This window comes from Zea mays, chromosome 4, assembly GCF_902167145.1.
Source record: "Zea mays cultivar B73 chromosome 4, Zm-B73-REFERENCE-NAM-5.0, whole genome shotgun sequence".
Taxonomy (NCBI): domain Eukaryota; kingdom Viridiplantae; phylum Streptophyta; class Magnoliopsida; order Poales; family Poaceae; genus Zea; species Zea mays.
This window is the reverse complement of record NC_050099.1, coordinates 243,743,049-243,762,804: the sequence shown is the minus strand read 5'-3', so window position 1 is coordinate 243,762,804 and position 19,756 is coordinate 243,743,049. Positions and strand designations below refer to the sequence as shown.

Below are 19,756 nucleotides of genomic sequence, written 5' to 3'. Positions count from 1 at the left end.
TCCCAGATCTGCAAGGGTCGACAACGGTCGAATGCGCTGTTTATGGAAATAAATCGGGCACCGGACAGTGTCCGGTGTGCACCGGACTGTCCGGTGCGCCCGACGACAGAAGGCAAGGATGGCCTTCCAGATTTGTTCTCAACGGCTCCTAGCTGCCTTGGGGCTATAAAAGGGACCCCTAGGCGCATGGAGGAGAACACCAAGCATTCCTACAACATTCCTAAGCACCAAGACATCGATTCCACGCATTTGGTTCATTGTGATAGCTTCTAGAGCTCTTGTTGAGTTGTGAACTCATTGAGTTGTATTGCGAGCTCTTGTTGCGACTTGTGTGCGTGTTGTTGCTCTGATTTTGAGTCTTGTGTGTGTTGCTAGTTCCCTCCTTTACTCCGTATTTCTTTGTGAATCTTAAGTGTAAGGGCGAGAGACTCCAAGTTGTGGAGATTCCTCGCAAACGGGATATTGAAAGGCAAAGCAAAACACCGTGGTATTCAAGTTGGTCTTTGGACCGCTTGAGAGGGGTTGATTGCAACCCTCGTCCGTTGGGACGCCACAACGTGGAGTAGGCAAGCGTTGGTCTTGGCCGAACCACGGGATAAACCACTGTGTCCTCTCTGTGTTTGATCTCTTGTGGTATTGTGTTTTGTTGAGACTCCTCTCTAGCCACTTGGCAATAATTGTGCTAACACTTAACAAGTTTTTGTGGCTATAAGTTTAAGTTTTACAGGATCACCTATTCACCCCCCCCTCTAGGTGCTCTCACTAATGTCATCCAGAATTTGGTCGACGGGATGATCCCTTTGAATCATCGCTCGAAATTGGGTTGGAGGTGCCGGTTGCGCTTCTTCCTCCATCACATGATCATCTTGTGCTCCCCCTTGATCACACGCCTCCACTTGAGGTACCTGTTCGTCATCTTGGGTTGGGGGATGCACCATGGTTGAGTAAGAAGGTTGATCTTGCTCCAAGTGTTCTTGTGGTCGCACATCACCAATCGCCATGGTGCGCATAGCGGCTGTTGGAACATCTTCTTCATCTACATCATCAAGATCAACAACTTGCTCTCTTGGAGAGCCATTAGTCTCATCAAATACAACGTCGCTAGAGACTTCAACCAAACCCGATGATTTGTTGAAGACTCTATACGCCTTTGTATTTGAGTCATAACCTAATAAAAACCCTTCTACTGCTTTGGGAGCAAACTTAGAATTTCTACCTTTCTTCACTAGAATGTAGCACTTGCTCCCAAATACACGAAAGTAAGATACATTGGGTTTGTTACCGGTTAGCAGCTCATACGAAGTCTTCTTGAGGAGGCGGTGAAGGTAAACCCTGTTGATGGCATGGCAAGCCGTGTTCACGGCTTCCGACCAAAAACGCTCGGGGGTCTTGAATTCTCCAAGCATCGTCCTTGCCATATCGATTAGCGTCCTGTTCTTCCTCTCTACCACACCATTTTGTTGTGGTGTGTAGGGAGCGGAGAACTCGTGCTTGATCCCTTCCTCCTCAAGGAATTCCTCCACTTGAAGGTTCTTGAACTCGGACCCGTTGTCGCTCCTTATCTTCTTCACCTTGAGCTCAAACTCATTTTGAGCTCTCCTGAGGAGGCGCTTGAGGGTCCCTTGGGTTTCAGACTTTTCCTGCAAAAAGAACACCCAAGTGAAGCGGGAAAAGTCATCAACAATAACTAGACCATACTTACTCCCTCCTATGCTCAGATAGGCGACGGGTCCGAAGAGATCCATATGCAGCAGCTCCAGGGGTCTTGAGGTGGTCATCACATTCTTGCTGTGATGCGCTCCTCCCACTTGTTTACCTGCTTGACAAGCTGCACAAGGTCTATCCTTTTCGAATTGCACGTTAGTCAAACCTATCACGTGTTCTCCCTTTAGAAGCTTGTGAAGATTCTTCATCCCTACATGTGCTAAGCGGCGATGCCACAGCCAGCCCATGCTAGTCTTAGCTATTAAGCATGCATCTAGACCGGCCTCTTCTTTTGCAAAATCAACTAAATAAAGTTTGCCGTCTAATACACCCTTAAAAGCTAGTGAACCATCACTTCCTCTAAAGACAGACACATCTACATTTGTAAATAGACAGTTATACCCCATGTTGCATAATTGACTAACAGATAGCAGATTATAACCAAGAGACTCTACTAGAAACACATTAGAGATAGAGTGCTCATTAGAAATTGCAATTTTACCTAACCCTTTTACCTTGCCTTGATTCCCATCACCGAATACAATTGAATCTTGGGAATCCTTATTCTTGACGTAGGAGGTGAACATCTTCTTCTCCCCCGTCATATGGTTTGTGCATCCGCTGTCGATAATCCAGCTTGAACCCCCGGATGCATAAACCTGCAAGGCAAATTTAGGCTTGGGACTTAGGTACCCAACTCATGTTGGGTCCTACAAGGTTAGTGCAAATATCCTTAGGGACCCAAATGCAAGTTTTGTCTCCCTTGCATTTTGCCCCTAACTTCCTAGCAACAATTTTCTTATCCTTTCTACAAATAGCAAAGGAAGCATTTAAAGCACAATAAATTGTAGAAGGTTCATTCACTACTTTCCTAGGAGCATGAATAATATTCTTTCTAGGCATAGCATTTTTCCTAGACATACTTCTACCATGCATAAAGGAAGAACTAGAAGCAAACATGGCATGAGAGTTAAAATCATCATATGCATTATAACTCCTATAGGCATTTCTAGTTTGTCTCCTATCATGATATATAAAAGCATGATTCCTTTTAGTGCTACTTGCCATAGGGGCCTTCCCTTTCTCCTTGGCGGAGATGGGAGCCTTATGGCTTGTTAAGTTCTTGGCTTCCCTCTTGAAGCCAAGCCCATCCTTAATTGAGGGGTGTCTACCAACCGTGTAGGCATCCCTAGCAAATTTTAGTTTCTCAAAATTACTTTTGCTAGTCTTAAGTTGGGCATTAAGACTAGCTACCTCTTCATTTAATTTAGAAATGCAAGCTAGGTGTTCACTATAAGCATCAATGTTAATATCTTTACACCTAGTGCACGCTACAACATTTTCTACACAAGAGGTGGATTTACTAGCAATCTCTAACTTAGCATTCAAATCATCATTAATGCTCCTTAATTTAGAAATTGTATCATGGCAAGAAGATAATTCACAAGAAAGCATTTCATTTCTTTTAACTTCTAGAGCATGATATCTTTGAGCTTCTACAAATTTATCATGTTCTTCATACAACAAATCCTCTTGCTTTTCTAAAAGTATGTTCTTATCATTCAAGGCATCAATCAATTCATTAATTTTGTCTACCTTGGTTCTATCTAGGCCCTTAAACAAACACGAGTAATCTACTTCATCCTCATCACTAGATTCGTCCTCACTTGAAGAAGCATAGGTAGAGTTCCGAGTACATACCTTCTTCTCCCTTGCCATAAGGCATGTGTGACGCTCGTTTGGGAAGAGGGTTGATTTGTTGAAGGCGGTGGCGGCGAGTCCTTCATTGTCGGAGTCGGAAGAGGAGCAGTCCGAGTCCCACTCCTTGCCTAGGTGCGCCTCGCCCTTTGCCTTCTTGTAATTCTTCTTCTTTTCCCTCTTATTTCCCTGTTCCTGGTCACTATCATTATCGGGGCAGTTAGCGATAAAATGACCAATCTTACCGCACTTGAAGCATGAGCGCTTCCCCTTTGTCTTGATCTTGCTTGGCTGCCCCTTGTGACCCTTTAGTACCGTCTTGAAGCGTTTAATGATGAGAGCCATCTCTTCATCATTAAGTCCGGCCGCCTCAATTTGTGCCACCTTGCTAGGTAGCGCCTCCTTGCTTCTTGTTGCTTTGAGAGCAAAAGGTTGCGGCTCGTTGATCGGTCCATTCAAGGCGTCGTCCACGTACCTTGCTTCCTTGATCATCATTCGCCCGCTGACGAATTTTCCTAGGACTTCTTCGGGCGACATTTTGGTGTACCTGGGATTCTCACGAATATTATTCACCAAATGAGGATCAAGAATGGTAAAGGACCTTAGTAATAGTCGGACGACGTCATGGTCCGTCCATCTCGTGCTTCCATAGCTCCTTATTTTGTTGATAAGGGTCTTGAGCCGGTTGTATGTTTGAGTTGGCTCCTCGCCCCTTATCATCGCAAACCTTCCAAGCTCGCCCTCCACCAACTCCATTTTAGTGAGCATGGTGATGTCGTTCCCTTCGTGAGAAATCTTTAGGGTGTCCCATATCTGCTTGGCATTGTCCAAGCCGCTCACTTTATTGTACTCGTCCCTGCACAAAGAGGCTAGCAACACAGTAGTAGCTTGTGCATTTTTATGAATCTGTTCATTGATAAACATAGGGCTATCCGAGCTATCAAATTGCATTCCACTCTCTACAATCTCCCATATGCTAGGATGGAGAGAGAACAAGTGAGTACGCATTTTGTGGCTCCAAAATCCGTAGTCCTCTCCATCAAAGTGAGGGGGCTTGCCAAGTGGAATGGGGAGTAAATGCGAATTTGAACTTTGCGGAATACGAGAGTAGTCAAAAGAAAAGTTCGAATTAACCGGTTTTCTTTTCTCGTGGTCGTTGTGGTCGTCGTCCTTTTGGGAAGAAGAGGATTCGTCGCTGTCGTAGTAGACGATCTCCTTGATGCGCCTTGTCTTCTTCTTCCTCCCATCTTTGCGCTTGTGGCTTGAACCCAAGTCGGTAGACTTGTCATTCTTCGGCTCGTTGAAGATAGACTCCTCGTTGTTGTCGACCACCATCCCCTTTCCCTTAGGATCCATCTCTTCGGGCGATTAGTCCCTTTCTTGAAGAGAACGGCTCTGATACCAATTGAGAGCACCTAGAGGGGGGGGGTGAATAGGTGATCCTGTAAAACTTAAACTTATAGCCACAAAAACTTGTTAAGTGTTAACACAATTATTGTCAAGTGGCTAGAGAGGAGTCTCAACAAAACACAATACCACAAGAGATCAAACACAGAGAGGACACAGTGGTTTATCCCGTGGTTCGGCCAAGACCAACGCTTGCCTACTCCACGTTGTGGCGTCCCAACGGACGAGGATTGCAATCAACCCCTCTCAAGCGGTCCAAAGACCAACTTGAATACCACGGTGTTTTGCTTTGCCTTTCAATATCCCGTTTGCGAGGAATCTCCACAACTTGGAGTCTCTCGCCCTTACACTTGAGATTCACAAAGAAATACGGAGTAAGGGAGGGAATGAGCAACGCACACAAGACTTCAAAAGATCAGAGCAACACGCACACAAGCAGCAACAAGAGTTCGCAACACAACTCAAAGAGTTCACAACTCCACAAGAGCTCTATATGCTATCACAATGAAACGAATGCACGAGATCAATGTCTTGGTGCTTAGAAGTGTTGTAGGAATGCTTGGTGTTCTCCTCCATGCGCCTAGGGGTCCCTTTTATAGCCCCAAGGCAGCTAGGAGCCGTTGAGAACAAATCTGGAAGGCCATCCTTGCCTTCTGTCTTCGGGCGCACCGGACAGTCCGGTGCACACCGGACACTGTCCGGTGCCCGATTTATTTCCATAAACGGCGCAGTCGACCGTTGCAGACCGTTGGAGATCTGGGAGCCGATGGCGCACCGGACATGTCCGGTGCACACCGGACAGTCTGGTGCCCCCTTCCGACCGTTGGCTCGGCCACGTGTCTCGCGCAGATCGCGCGGCCGACCGTTGGCCTGGCCGACCGTTGGCTCACCGGACAGTCCGGTGCACACCGGACAGTCCGGTGAATTTTAGCCGTACGCCGTCGGCAATTTCCCGAGAGCGGCCTCTTCGCCCGAGGTAGCCTGGCGCACCGGACACTGTTCGGTGCACCACCGGACAGTCCGGTGCCCCAGACCGAAGCAGCCTTTTGGCTGTACACAGCCAACTCTTCTTCTTTCTGTTTCTAGCACTTAGACAAATATATTAGTACACAAAACCAATGTACCAAGGCTTAGAAACATACCTTTACTTGTGATCTGCACTTTGTTCATCCATGGGCATAGATTCACATTTAAACACTTGTGTTGACACTCAATCACCAAAATACTTAGAAATGGCCCAAAAGCACATTTCCCTTTCAATAATATTAGAACTTAACTTAGAAAAATATATAATGGGTTTTCATAATAATTTTGATAGATTAAATATCACATAATATAATAATTTTAATGGTAAAAAAACTAAATGTTAAATAGTGATAAAAAATTATTAGCATTTTTTCTAACATAAGTTACGATGTTCAGAGAATATCAAACTATTCACTAATGAAGTTTTGTTATCTAAAAATGTAGACCGATGTATTTCTCATATTTTCAAAAGTAGTATTTTGAATTACTGGATCCATGAAAAACATGTTAATAGTTGCATTGGGGTATTTTATCTAATGCGCGCCGCTTGAGTGGAGCAATTAAGCGAGTGAGACGAATGCTAGGCTATTTTGACGAGCTGTAAAGGAAATCAACCTAAAAGAGCAAAATCCTTGTCAATGGTCATTGCGACAACAGGCATGGGCTTGTGGCGGATGGCTTGGCCAGGATTCTTAGGAGGTCTCCAATGGCGTCGAGTAGTGATGTGTGTGTAGTTGACCCAACCCACAAGAGATACGTCCATCCGGTCTATGTCAAATCTTAAATAGGTCGATAGGCCCAAAACCTGTTGACCCAGTTGATACGATGGCTCGACTCATCAACACATAATATTTTTGTATTCGTTATATTTTAAATTAAATATAGTTGACCATATCATGTAATATGTTTATGTTTAGAAATAGATCAAGAAATATTAGATTTTAAATTTGAAAAAAATGTATAATAAAACTGCAACCTTATTTAATTCTATTGTACCTGACATGGAGTTATTGACCGAATATTGAAAAAAAATAAAAACAAACTAAAAACATACATGACAGAGTTAGAGGTCAACCAGCGTGTTGTCGTTTATGACTGAGTAGTCGTTGTCTGTCTAGCCCAGCTTCAGTTTGTTCTTCATGACACATAAACCAATAGCAAGCTATATATGACATCTCTATCAGTGGCAGAGCTAGCAAATATCTTATCGGGGTCATCAATATTTTCTACTGAATCTTCGCAATAAAACTCTTGTTCTTAACACTGTTTTCTATTAGATATTTAAAAAATTATCGGGATGTGCTAACCGCAAAAAAAAAGGGCCGGCTCCGCACCTGATCTCTGTCTATATATTATCGGTCAAACTAGAAGAGAGCACCATGCCACCAACTGCAATCTCTTTATTTGTAGATAAAATATAGATAATGAAGATATTTTCTATCGTTTATCTTGTCTTTTATAGATGGGTTGATAGTTGTATCCATATAGATATAACAGCATAAAAAAAATCAAATATTTTAGGTACAACGGATCGACCTATGGCCTCCAAATTCCGTATTAATATGGGATAACTTTCGTGCATGGAATAAAAAAAAGGCTGCTAAAACTACATTTTTATTTCGACGTTAGGCTGCAGCGTTACCTTTTTATATATCTTGTGGACGCCACGCCATGGCTACTAGAAAATAAATCTAAATCGCAGGCTAAGATAGAATTTTTGTAGAAAGGGAAGGATATAATGTACCATTCCTGTCGTCGTTTTCGAAGAGCGTTTTGTTAGCTTATTTTCCCCGTTGCAACAGCTGGCCATGCATATTTATTTGCTAGTCAAAATACCTTCCAAAAAGAAAATAACCGCAGTTGCGGACCAGGATCGCCGAAGTGCCGAACTGTCCCGCATGCAACTTGCGTCCACACCGCACCGTACCCCGCCCCACCCGCAAGCAACGCGCGCCGCCGCGACCCTCTCAGTCTCACCCACCACCACCACGGCACGGCACCACCGGCCATGCTTACTACTTAATGACCACCTCGCCCGGCCTTAACCTGCGTCGCGCCCACCTTAACCAAACGCAGGCCGGCTAATTATAAAAAAGCAAGGCTACTAATCACGTTCGCTAGCTAGTCCTGACCCCTGACTGACCTGCCAAGCGGAGCGCAGATACCTGAGTACCCGACCCGACGCTGTCGGCTGTCGCTTCAGCCTTCAGCCCGCGAGCAGGAGCAGGAGGAGTCGAGGAGATGGAGTCGCCGTCGCCGTCGTCGTCGCTGAGCGCGCTGCGGCACAGGCTGAGGGCCACCGTGTGCTGCTGCTTCGGCCAGGGCGGCGGCCCGGGCGAGCGGACGTGGTGGCGCCGCCGCGCGGGCGTCGGGGAGTTCCGGTACGACCCGCTCAGCTACGCGCTCAACTTCGACGAGGGCGACCTCGACGTGGAGGAGGAGGAGCAACAGCAGCAGCGGGGAGTCCACGCCCACCGCGGCGACGGCCTGCTCTACCACGGCTTCTCGTCGCGGCTGTCCACGCCGGCCGTGGTCGTCGAGGTCGCGTAGCCGTCTAGCGCTAGCGCCCGGCCCTGCGATCGAGCTCGCTCGCTCTCCCTGGCGGCCGATGAGGGCAGGCCATGGATGTGTTTTTAGTTTGTTTGCTGCGATTAGTTTTGCGTGCGGATGCTTTGCGTTCGTCGACGAGTTTTGGTTCATGTCCTGCAGAAGCAGAACATATAGAGCACTGTACTAGTAGCAGACTAGCAGCAGCATGTACATGCGCAGATCAGATGGATGATGAATGGTCAATATCGTCGTGTTAGTGATCTGATTATTATTGTATGTGAACCTAATGGAGTGATTTTGATGGTCCATGTTTTCTACAGATTTGTGGCGGCTAAGTAAAGAAACTAGGTTTTAGGCTTTGATTTTCCTTGTGAGATGCATGTGTGCTGTGCTTGCTGCTGGGTGAGTGATTGGTTCTTACGGCGGCGGGGGAAGGGGAACAAAATATCTGCGCTCGGGCCGCATTTTAAAGGCGAAAACAACGAGCGGGGGAAGGGGATCATACTACTACGCAAGTACGCAAGCATGGTGGTTTGGCTTGCTTGGTCACCGCTTGACCCGGTCCCTTTAGGCTGTAGAGTAACCCGCTTCGCTTGTCGCCTTCGTGCTCGGTTGTTTTCTTTGCGCTAACGAGCTTCACTCACTGCCATTTCGACTTCAAAGAAAGCAATCCTTAAGGCCCCGTTCGGTTGCACCGGAATAAGCCAGAATTCATTCCAGCTCACTAAAATCTATATAAATTAGAGAAATAATCCAGCTAGAAATTAATCCAGGGCTCTAATCCCAAACAACAACCCAACAGGGCCTAAGGACAACCTCAACCTGTGGCCAGCGAGCAAGTCCTACCACAACACAAAACATGCGTCTCTATGCTCAATCTTCTGCGCGCCAATGCGAAGGAGGGGGGAGCTCAGCGCATATGTGGGCGACAAAACATGCGGCAAGCTCTGCTCCCACATCTGGACGACAAAACATGCGAATATGAATCTTGGGATTCTCCCTAAAATATCATTACAAGGTAATAAAAAACACAATTACAATACAACATAAATTACCCCCCTCCCGCTCGCCGGTTCTACTGCAACACGTGATTCACCCACATCACGTTAGCGAATGCTATACTGCTGAGGTCACTACCAACTCCAGCCCCACCACGTCGTCAAACTTGCGCATTAGGTGGCCACTCAAGTCACCCAAGATACCTTTCCCTCTTGCCTACGAAGTGAGGGAGAATGTACTTCGCCATAATAAAGTATAGTGGACATCTCTAGCTTTTTGCCAAGATTGCTCTGGGCCATCATCACCTGCAATGTTTCCAATTCCACGTGTTGAAAACAGTAGTAAAAAAAAAATGTTGCAAGCCGCAGGCAAGCCTGTCTGGGCTTACGCCTTAGGCAACACCAAAGCAGTTTTCATTGTGATACCTTTTCTTCTTGGTCTTTTCAGCCGAGGATGTTGGGTTGCTGTGCCAGTTCCGCTTGCGTTGGTTAATGAACCAGTTGTTGATTTGCTTTAGCTGCAACCCCGTTTCCTGCACCAGTCTGGCCTTGTCGTCTTCCTGGACGAGTAAGCAAAGAGTTGCTCATCAATGAGCCGAACCTGATAGCAGAAGCTAACGAGGGAATTAAGTTGACGCGGTGTCACGTACAGTTGGGTACGGCCACTTGGAATGAGCTTGCCACCAAGCTTTCAGTACAGATGCGGTATCTCCAGGAAGCTTCCCAGCCCTGCGTTTGCGCATGATCTCTTCCCTGATATCGACAAGCTTTTCCTTGTAACCCTAGAGGTAGGAAACGTTTTGTTAGTCAACAATGCACTATAAACGATGATGAATTAAGCATTTTCAAAGAGAGTTACCTGCTTAAGCTCGTTCTTCAGCTCCTTCCGTACACGCTCAACTAAGGACCGTTCACCCTCTGTTAGTATCAGGGGGCCAAAGCCCATACCGTCTGATCCATCATTTCCATCGAACATGTTGGCTTCACTATCCACCTGGTTATCTTCATCGTCAGACATGGTTCCTCCAGTGCCTTCACCCGGAGATGCCCCTGCAGAACCAATCCTAGAATCACTCAGTTTTGTCTGACATTGACGATTTCCATCGCACTGTTCTATTAGCTGCTCTCACAATTTCAGTTCAGGTGTACATGGTGCAAGAATAATACAAAGGTACAACCATCTTAGTTGGCATTGCATAAAACTCACAGTAGGAATTTGGGACAGGGAATTAGTTCTATCGCGCAACCACCTCACCGTGTTCATATCATGGGACTACACAGCAATAATCATTTCTATGAATGCTTACAGCGGGCAAACCATCTGTGATCAGTGATAGACTAAGCTCTTGGCAAGGTCTCACACACGTCCTTGAGATTATGATACAAACTTGCATGTAGAGTCCCAAGCCCAATAAAATGAACAATACCGAATGCTAATGTCAAAATTGATAATTTATAGCAGCTCGTATGCTAGACTTTGTGTTCTGAATGTGACCTTAGAAACTTAGGTATTCAATATTCACTACAGAAGTTGCCCCACATTTTTAAACAGACATTCTTCAGTGTTGGCTTGTTGAAAAGGCATGCAATACTTTTGGCGTGCAATTAAAGAGCTGTCACATACTCATACTTTTGCAAAATACTTTTTCTTCCTTTTCACTGTTTCCTTTTAGTTAATGACTTAATGTTGATGTTTCCATTCATTCAACTACTACATGATTGCAATAAATACTGAAAGCACATTGCCATCTTTTCATCTGACAGCAATGCTACAATTATTGAAATGATGATAAAAGCAAGTAGTGTATATATGAAAGCTTCAGCCAAGTTTCTGAATTAACGCGAGATTTAAAAAAAACAATCCACCTGTTAGGCTTTGTAAGGATTGTTCAAGCTCCCAGCAACCCATCACTGCTTCCATTGCATGAACACGTACATGCTGCTGCAGCTGTTCCTTGAATGAGCAAAGGAGCAATACATAGTGCGTCTGCAATAAAAACAGGAATATATTAGAATCTGGGAACAAGAAGGCCTGGCAAAAACAGATGATGCAAGATGTTAACTATGTACAGAACCCTAGACAAAGACAACTTCTACTTCTAGTGAAGCAACAGTCATTGTGAAACAGCCATAGTGAGGTAGAAGCATCAGCGCATAGGCTCATTTAATCCAGTGAATAACATGACAACAGAACAAAACTCAAATTAGACGACATTGAATCAGCACACGTACAATAGCAAACAGGCACTGCAGCATATGACCATCGATCACATAACAGCGATAGCGACATGAAAGGTGAAAGGGGCAATTTCCCTCTGTTGCTTGAAACAGATAGAAGTAAGGGTTCCGTTGATCTGATGCAATTCTCCAAAAGTGATTGAGCCATAAGGTCAACTACGGCAATCCAATCCAGTCAGCTATTGCAGTCAATAGCATGACCACAAAAGGCTCCAGCCATGGGGCCACGACCTCCCAATCCTACATAGCAGGTACTATCACAGCTTTACAGTTAGCTTGGGATTCCTTCTCTCAGTTCTCCAAATCCATGGGGCAAAAAATGGGGAAACCGGGAAACTTATAGGCAAAGCGGTTCCAGGTACACGTCACCCAGACCGAGTCAACCAAACCTTCCTTGAATCCCAAATCCCGAATTCCCCACACCCTAAATCCGCAAACCTATAGCAGTTCAACTGCAGCGCACAGCTGCAGAGCAGGCGGGGGGTCGAGCCGTACCATGAAGAGGTCGAGCTCCTCCCCGCCGGACGGGCCTCCCGCGGCCGCGGCCCCGGCGGCCGCGGCCCCGGCGGCCGCGGCGAGCGGCGGGGGGCGCGCGGCGATCTGCGCGTCGATGCGGGGGAGCTGGTCGACGGGGGTGGCGACGCGTAGGCAGGCGACGTGCGCCTCCAGGAGGCGCTCGTACAGCGGGTGCGCCGCGATGGCCGCCTTCTCCCTCTCCCCGCCGATGCCGGGGGAGAAGCCGCTAGGGTTCGGCGACGACGCGGCGGCGGCGGCCGCCGCCGCCGCGGCGTCCATGGACAGCCCGTGGTCGTGGTAGTGGAACGACATCCTCACGGCGCGGCGCGGCGCGGCGAGGACGGAGTCGCCGGTGACCTCGGCGGTTGGGGGTTTTGGTTGGTGGAGGTGGTAGGGACAAGCGGATGGATGGATTGACGGAAGATGATGGCGTGGGTTGGTTTGGTTGGAAGGCTACACAGGTTTGGGACTTTGGGTTGGTTTTCTTTCGCCGCACAGCAGAGCACAGGCGGGCCCAGGCTCAGTCGCATCAGCAGTGCAGTTGTCGTGAGTATGCCATATCCGCTGCGTGGGGACCGACACTTGTCAAAGTGGGTGTGAATTGATACACTTTTGTCTAAAAAATGTATAAATAATTGAAGTTAGGCTATCTTGATTCTTGTGCGCTATTCTCTCTCATTCGTATGTACTCTCTCTCTCTTAAAATAAAATTCGTTTCGACTTATTAAATAATCCATATGTATATGTTCTATATACATGTCTACATCCGTTAACATCGATTTGAATATAGACATCTAAATCAAGAGCTAAAACAGATAATATTTTAAGACGGACTGTCGGGTACCATAATTACCCTTGAGGTGAGCCGTCTGGGTTAGCCTCCTCCGCGCTTCTCCCTTTCTCCGCCTACCTCCTTTGGGAAGGCCCTGGACATCCCCTTTTATAGATACAAGGAGATGGTCCAGCTGTACATGGTGGTGTAGCTATGTGCTAACGTGGCCGGCGGAGAAGTACTTGAGCCCTGTAGAAGCGCAGCTGGCGGTGCGACATGGGTCCAGCTGACGTTTCTTTGCCTTCGTAGAGAGTTGAGAACAATCGACGTCATGGACGTATGCAGGGAACCATCATTACCTGTTGCCGGAGTAATCTAGATGTGACACCGCTCTTGTTCCTTCGTAGCGTGAGTCGGCTAGCTAGAGGTAGGGTAATGATGTATCCCCTGTAGCGTAGTCGATCTGAGGCCGAGGTTGGGCGAGGTAGCGACTTCTCCTGAGGCCGAGGCTGAGGTCGGGCGAGGCGGAGACCTTCCCCCGAGGCCGAGGCCTGGGGTCGGGCGAGGCGGAGCTCCCTGTTGCGCCCGAGGCTGAATTCGGGGGAGGTCGTGACTTACTGTCGTTAGTTTTACCCTGGTGGTTGGCACAGTAGTCGGAACTGGGTGAATAGTGTGGTTTTCCTGTCAGAACGAACAGTAAAGGGACGAAGTGATTGCGGTCATTTCGACCCTGCCGACTGAGACGCGCGTGTCAGGATAAGGTGTCAGGTGATCTCCACATTAAATGTGCATGCGATACGATCAGTGGTAAGGCGATTTGGCCGAGGTTGCTACACGACAAAGTTTGCCCGAGCTTAGCTTCGGGCGAGCCGGGGGTGCGTCCGCTGCTCGAGGAGGCCCTCGGGCGAGGCGTGAATCCATCCGGGACTACTGTTCTTGCTCGAGGCCGGGCTCGGGCAAGACGAGACCGCATCCCTTGATAGATGAGGCTTTTAACTTTGAGTTGTGCTTACCAGTTATTCACGGTTTGTTTTGAAGATGTTTTTCAGCCATGCTTAAGAGTATTGGGGTACCCCTAATTATGGTACCCGACACAGATGAAGTATTATTTACATATATCTCTAAAAATTCTCTCATATATATCTAATTCTTCTCCAACAATATTATCCGGAGCTCAAGCTCCACGATTTTTGTTTCCTTTTGCTGTTGCTACCTACATCTATGTCCTACCTCCATATTGACAATGTGGAAGAGATTAAGATATGGCTACCCCGCGTCGTCGCCAGACGCTTGCTACTAAGGAGGTGTTTGGGAGTGAAGTTTTTTCACAGTTTTGGAAGAATACTGCAGTATTATATACAGAATGGTGTTTGGCAAGCTGGCTAAAATCTCTGTTTTCAAAACTGAAGTATTGCAAATACTATAGTAGTTTTAAGCTATTCTAAACTTAGGTCTGGACCTCAGTTTTCAAAACTGCGGTATTGTAAACTGCAGTATTGTCATGACTAAAGTATACTGTAGTATTTCAAAAACTGCGGTTTTCAAAAACTTTGTTCCCAAACAGGGCCTAAGATGCATGACCGCTGGCCATGCCTGGCCGGTGACCGCCCGACCACACCCAAGCGCTCGCACTCAGTGAGTGCCTAGGCTTTGAATCTGGTCTAGCTCCGTCGCTAGGAGAGAGTCTCTATATAGAGAGGATGTAAGAGTGTTTTCTATATGTTGACGAGGTTTTAGATGACATCATTGCAGATTATAGAGTAGGAAATATTCTCTAAATTTAGGATAGATGAGCATATAGAGTCTTCCGTTGGAGACAAACTTAGATACATGTAACTTTGCGTAGTCGGTATAATCCGTCTAGTATTTTTTTTGATATACTCAAATTGATATGAAAACCATTTGAGCTTCATGCATATTTTTATTACTAACAAAAAAATTGTTTTCTAAAAATATTAAGCTGAGCCTGTTTTGGGAGAAAAAAACTTTTATTTCAACTTTTCATGGTTACAACAAATGGTTATCGCAGAGAACAGAAACTTTTCAGCCAAATTTTATTAAAACTTAAACTACTTGCTAATCCAGTGCGTAACACCTGGGCGGTGTAACACCAAACTGCTTGTTTCATTGGGAGATAGCAATAAAGACAACCCATAGTTTGTAGTGGGCGTAACACATGGAGAAACCTGAATCGCCCAAAATCCCACCAGACAGCACAATAATTTGGAATGGATATCCGGGTAGTTCAGAACTTTTCAGAATTAGCTGGTTAAAGACCGACCGAACCAGTACGCTACCACCATTTGGGTGAGGACAAACTCACAAACCAAACTGCATGTCGCATTGATATTGATATTGCTATAAGTAATTAATGTTATCACTTGTGCACAGTCTAATAAGCCACTATAACTAGGGTGAACTGCTATTAACTATCGAAAGGCTAGATGTTTATCAGGATGGAAAGCGAAAGAAAACAGTAAACAATTATAATAATCATAATTTAGATATAGATTAATTAAGCTAATATAATTGTAGCTACAATCTCTTCTTCTTTAAAGCACTGGTTTTGTATGCCGTGCGTTACGTAGGAAGGGCGTAGGTCTATTCTTTCCCCTAGCTTCTCGTCTACCGATAGTGTTAGACTGTGTATGAGTGTGTGGGCCGGCACCACTGTTGGCTGCCGGCCCATTAGGGTGGCTGTCGACCCATTAAAGTTAGGGTTGAGTTTATATATTGTACCCATTCTCTATACAATACTTCATCATTCTACAGATAGATCCCTACATTGTAGATGGGTCGTTGCATCGCAGATAGTAGGTCATAAGAAATCACTCAAGTCTAATATGATAAGAAATCACACGCAGCGCAAACACTCTCATGTAATACCAACTCGTTAGGTGGAAGGAAGCAAGCGAGCTATAACAAAGGAATCGAACTCTTTTTCAACTCATAACCTTTTAGTCTTTTGATTAAGATAAAGTTAATATTTATTTTTATCAATTTAATATCTAGTCTGTATGTTTATTTTGATGTTAAATTTATTTTTTATAGGTATCAAATATGATGGTGTGACGTCACAACGTACAACCATTTTACTAGTAACTTTTACAAAGATAAGGCTCGATGTAGTTGCAGTTGAAGTAACAAAAGACCCCATAAAATAAAACCATTCAGAAATAACGGTTTTATTTCTCATAATTTCAGATCTTCACATGTAACATTTCTTCGCCTAATCGAGCGAAATAACATGAATAAAATCCATCTAAACCCACTACACTACAGTGTGGCGATCAGCTGGATCTGAAAACAATTAATGTCGGGTGAGTTAAAATTAGAGCTCCCTTTAGCTACAGATGTGGCTTATCACTTACGACTATAGTCGAAATAAAACTCTGTGATCTAGTAACAACTTATCAAATACTACAGTTCTCGAAAATTTGCCGTCCGCTAGTTTATTTTTAAACTAAACTGCGACAAATAAAAAAGAACGGATGCATAGACTGCTACCCTGCTTCCTCTCTGTACACTTGTTGTTCGATTAACAAAGCTGCAAACGATCTGGAGCGATCAATGAAACTGTTGAGACATCGGCAGAGTCCTGTGGTGGGAGGTTGAGATCAGGTAGCGCGAAGCTGTCCCGTGCGGGCTGCCGCGGATCAAGCAGACCCTTTCCTCTCTGCTCCTTCGAAGCGACCTCGCTCTGACGGCTCGATTGGCCTAACCTTGTCTGCCACAACGAAAAGAACATTATATTTAGATGAGCCTATTGTTCCCGATTTGGTTTGTGAAAAATGCAAACTAAAAACATTTAAAAGCAAGGGATCACAGTCGACATTATTACAAAGTTCTCACACTCATGCTTAAAGGATACTAAAAAAAAGACAGAATCAGTTTGCCATCCATATATACGAGAAAATCAAGTGGCCCAGTTGGTTGCAACTACTTTTCAACTGAAGAAGCAGATAGGTTTTAGGTGTGTGATAAGCCATTCCACCAGCAGATAGTATATACTACGCGGTGGCCCACACGTACGCCAATTCAGGACACAACAGAAGCGAGCAAGGGAAACGGATCGATACATCCGATCCGACGACGGCGTTACGTACCTCAAGCTCGTCGTTTTCCTTGGACAGCGCCTCGCAAGCTCCCTGTAGATCCCGCATCTCCTGCACACACACAGCCAAGCAAGAACAACAGGCCGGAGTCAGTAGAACCGCCACCGGGACATAATCGAGAGCACAGCACCTGAGATGAGGAGCGGTGTGTGACTGTGACCTCGCGGAGCCTCTCGTTGTCCACGGCGAGTGACCGCACCAGCTGCTGCATCTCCGGCAGCCTCTGCATGATAATGAGAGGTAGATTTTAGGTCACAGGACCATCTTGCTGACAATGAGGTAGATGTTGCTGACAATGAGGTAGATTTTTTGTTGGCTTTGTCCTAAAGATTCCACTTTGCGTTGTTCACCCTCCTAGCTAGCCTCCTCCCCCTCTCACCCTCTCAAATTTCAAACGCAGACAGATATATAGCTGTTGCTGCTGGTGACTTCTAAGGGTGTGTTTGGTTTGACTTTTGGCTTTGGCTTTTGCCCCCCTAAAAGTCAAAAGCCAACCAAAGGGCTGGATCCAGGAAGCAGCTTTTTCTAAAAGCCGACTTTCCCGTAGTGCAAATCTGAAAGCACCACTGGATCTGCTTTTAGTGGCTTTTCGGATGGAACTGTGAAAACATATATCGAAGATTTTTTAACGACTTTTAGTGGTTTCCACCAAACGGTTTTTAGCTTTTTAACAGCTTACAGCCTACAGCAACTTTTTCCACAGCTCACAGCCCACAGCAACTTTTTTCACAGCCACAGCCCAACCAAACAGACCCTAAAACTAGTGCAGGGTTAGTTCAACCACCACCAACCAAGAAGCTTTTCCTTACGAACAGGCGCGGCACAAGACTTCCTCCTTTCCGATCCGTTGACCAGCAAAGCGCGTCGGGGAAACAGTTTTCTCGTCTCCCTCGCGCCAGCTCACCAGCCACACGACACGCTGAATCACCGTGCGAGTTGACTGACGTGTTCGAGTGTGTCACCTGTATGTGTGTGTGTGAGAGAGAGAGATAGCAATAGCACGGGGGCTCTCACCAGTTTCTTCCGCGGTCGCTGGCCGGCGAGGCGTGGAAGCGGCGGGGTCGGGAAGATGAGCTGCGGCCGGTCGGTGGCTCCCACCTGCAGCGAGAGGAAAGGGAGCGCCCCACATGAGTCCGCGACCAATCAGCGAGCGCATAGACAGATCCGACGAAAGACTGGCATGTCCCCGCGCGAGCAAGGGGTGCTCCACGCTCCCACCACCACACGAGCAATTGCGCCGGGGGATAAAAAAGGACGGCCGAAAATGACCGGACTGCCCCCGGTAAAAAGAAGCGCTCCGTCGGGATCGGGACCCCAGGGGCAGCTCTGGCCTCTGGCGAAGTGGCGAACCTGGCGGCACGGAAGCCGTGGTGGAAGGGCCCAGCTTCGGCCGCACCGCACACCACCGACTCTCATCACGACTTGCCCTAATTACCCCTCATCCGAGTACGCAAGAGTCAACCACCGGCGCATAAATGAATTTATTAGGAAAACACACGCGGACGGAGACACCGTGAAGAAAAAAAAACTGCAGAACTCTTTTTTTTTCTTCTCTGTCTCCCTTCCCTTCCCTTGCCCTAATCACCACGAAGAAAAAAAACTTGGCGTCCGCGTCAAGAAAACTTGTAGGGCTCGAAATAGTAGAGACGATGTCGAGGTCGAGGCGAGCAGCGTAACAGGTCCGTATGGAAGTGTGGATCTGAGACTGAGAGGCAAAGAGTTCCGTGGTGGATGAGATGAGAGAACGAAGGAAATGATTTTTCGCTGACCGCTAGGGGCAGGTTCGTCACGCTAACCAAAAAAGGGAAGGGAAGAGAGAGACAGAGAGAGAGAGAGAGGGGGTACTGGTGGTGGGGGAGGGAGAAGAAACCAAACCAGCACGGCGGCGGCGGCGGCAGTTGAGAGGAGACAGAAGACGAACAGGGGGGAGGTGGGCGTCAGCCGTCAGCCGTCAGCCGTCAGCGTCCCAAGGCACGTGCCTTGGCCGCTGGTCGTACGGGTCGGTGGGGCAGGGAGCAGAAGCCACCGTCCTCGCCGCCGCTGGTAGACGCGGCGGAGCCGGACCCGGAGCCGGAGCCGGAGCCGCCGCTGTAGTCGAGGGTCGACGCCGGGCTGGCCCTGCCCCCCCACCGCGCCTTGCCCGAGGAGGAGAAGCCCGCGGACGGCGAGCGGCGGCGCGACCGCTTCCCCCGCGCCACCGCCGGCCAGATCAGCGCTCCCTCCCGCGCCGGCTCCTGCTGCTTGCGCCGCGGCGGCGCCCAGCCGGCGGCGAGGTCGGCCCCGCGCATCGAGCAGATGATGCCGGCGGCTGCTGCCACCAGCTCGTCCGCCGATGATGCCGCCATAGTGGCCTCCGTCGCAGGCCGCAGCTCTGCTCTGCTCAGCTCGCGGGCCGAGGAAAACGGAACGTCGGCGGCGTGAGGGAGAGAGAGAGAGGTGGAGAAGCGAGGGAAGGGAGGCGAAGGCGAGTGGAAGGAAGGAAAGGAACGGGGTGTGGGGCGCGTGGAGCCGGTGGAGGTGGAAGGCGAACCAGAGCAGAGCGGCGTCGTGCCCGGGGGAGCCTTTTAAATACACTGAACCCGCGGATTAAAAAAAACTGACACACACGACACACACCTCTCCCATGCTCCTCTTTTACGCAAAATACTAGATACCCCAAAAAAACTCCCTGTATTTAAAAATATATATAAAAAGACATGAAGTGGTTCAATGCTACTAATTGATAATTGGTT

General features: G+C 47.3%; 3 protein-coding genes across 4 annotated transcripts; 1 reads left to right on the top strand and 2 right to left on the bottom strand.

Annotated features, from left to right (window-relative positions):
* Positions 1–6,007: 6,007 nt before the first annotated feature.
* On the top strand, positions 6,008–8,744 carry LOC103654874 (uncharacterized). The gene has a single exon (XM_008681692.3). It carries the CDS (start codon positions 8,077–8,079, stop codon positions 8,383–8,385), a length of 309 nt encoding a protein of 102 aa, XP_008679914.1. The 5' UTR covers positions 6,008–8,076; the 3' UTR covers positions 8,386–8,744.
* A 599-nt stretch (positions 8,745–9,343) lies between these two features.
* On the bottom strand, positions 9,344–12,594 carry LOC732756 (KNOX family class 2 homeodomain protein). Of its 2 annotated transcripts, NM_001112382.2 has the most exons (6): positions 12,117–12,594; positions 11,250–11,370; positions 10,243–10,433; positions 10,034–10,165; positions 9,810–9,943; positions 9,344–9,689 (listed from the first exon to the last, which is right to left on the bottom strand). In NM_001112382.2, exons 1-6 carry the CDS (start codon positions 12,447–12,449, stop codon positions 9,686–9,688), a joined length of 915 nt encoding a protein of 304 aa, NP_001105852.1. In that variant the 5' UTR covers positions 12,450–12,594; the 3' UTR covers positions 9,344–9,685. The 2 variants fall into 2 exon arrangements, with proteins under 2 accessions (NP_001105852.1, NP_001292872.1); NM_001305943.1 differs by lacking the exon at positions 12,117–12,594 and having other exon boundaries at positions 11,250–11,412.
* A 3,478-nt stretch (positions 12,595–16,072) lies between these two features.
* On the bottom strand, positions 16,073–19,548 carry LOC103654873 (uncharacterized). The gene is made up of 5 exons (NM_001363956.1): positions 19,004–19,548; positions 18,039–18,122; positions 17,155–17,247; positions 17,016–17,075; positions 16,073–16,636 (listed from the first exon to the last, which is right to left on the bottom strand). The coding sequence occupies exons 1-5, from the start codon at positions 19,367–19,369 to the stop codon at positions 16,448–16,450; spliced, it is 792 nt and encodes a 263-aa protein (NP_001350885.1). The 5' UTR covers positions 19,370–19,548; the 3' UTR covers positions 16,073–16,447.
* Between the last annotated feature and the right edge of the window lie 208 nt (positions 19,549–19,756).

Coding starts and splice junctions, on each gene's coding strand:
- LOC732756 (NM_001112382.2), bottom strand. CDS start 12,449: ATGTCGTTCCACTACCACGACCACGGGCTGTCCATGGACGCCGCGGCG. Junction 10,434..11,249: donor ATCCTTACAAAGCCTAACAG/GTGGATTGTTTT, acceptor TTGGTTCTGCAG/GGGCATCTCCGGGTGAAGGC. Junction 10,166..10,242: donor TGAAGAACGAGCTTAAGCAG/GTAACTCTCTTT, acceptor TCCTACCTCTAG/GGTTACAAGGAAAAGCTTGT.
- LOC103654874 (XM_008681692.3), top strand. CDS start 8,077: ATGGAGTCGCCGTCGCCGTCGTCGTCGCTGAGCGCGCTGCGGCACAGG.
- LOC103654873 (NM_001363956.1), bottom strand. CDS start 19,369: ATGGCGGCATCATCGGCGGACGAGCTGGTGGCAGCAGCCGCCGGCATC. Junction 18,123..19,003: donor CCGTACGACCAGCGGCCAAG/GCACGTGCCTTG, acceptor CTCTCGCTGCAG/GTGGGAGCCACCGACCGGCC. Junction 16,637..17,015: donor AGGAAAACGACGAGCTTGAG/GTACGTAACGCC, acceptor TCGTTGTGGCAG/ACAAGGTTAGGCCAATCGAG.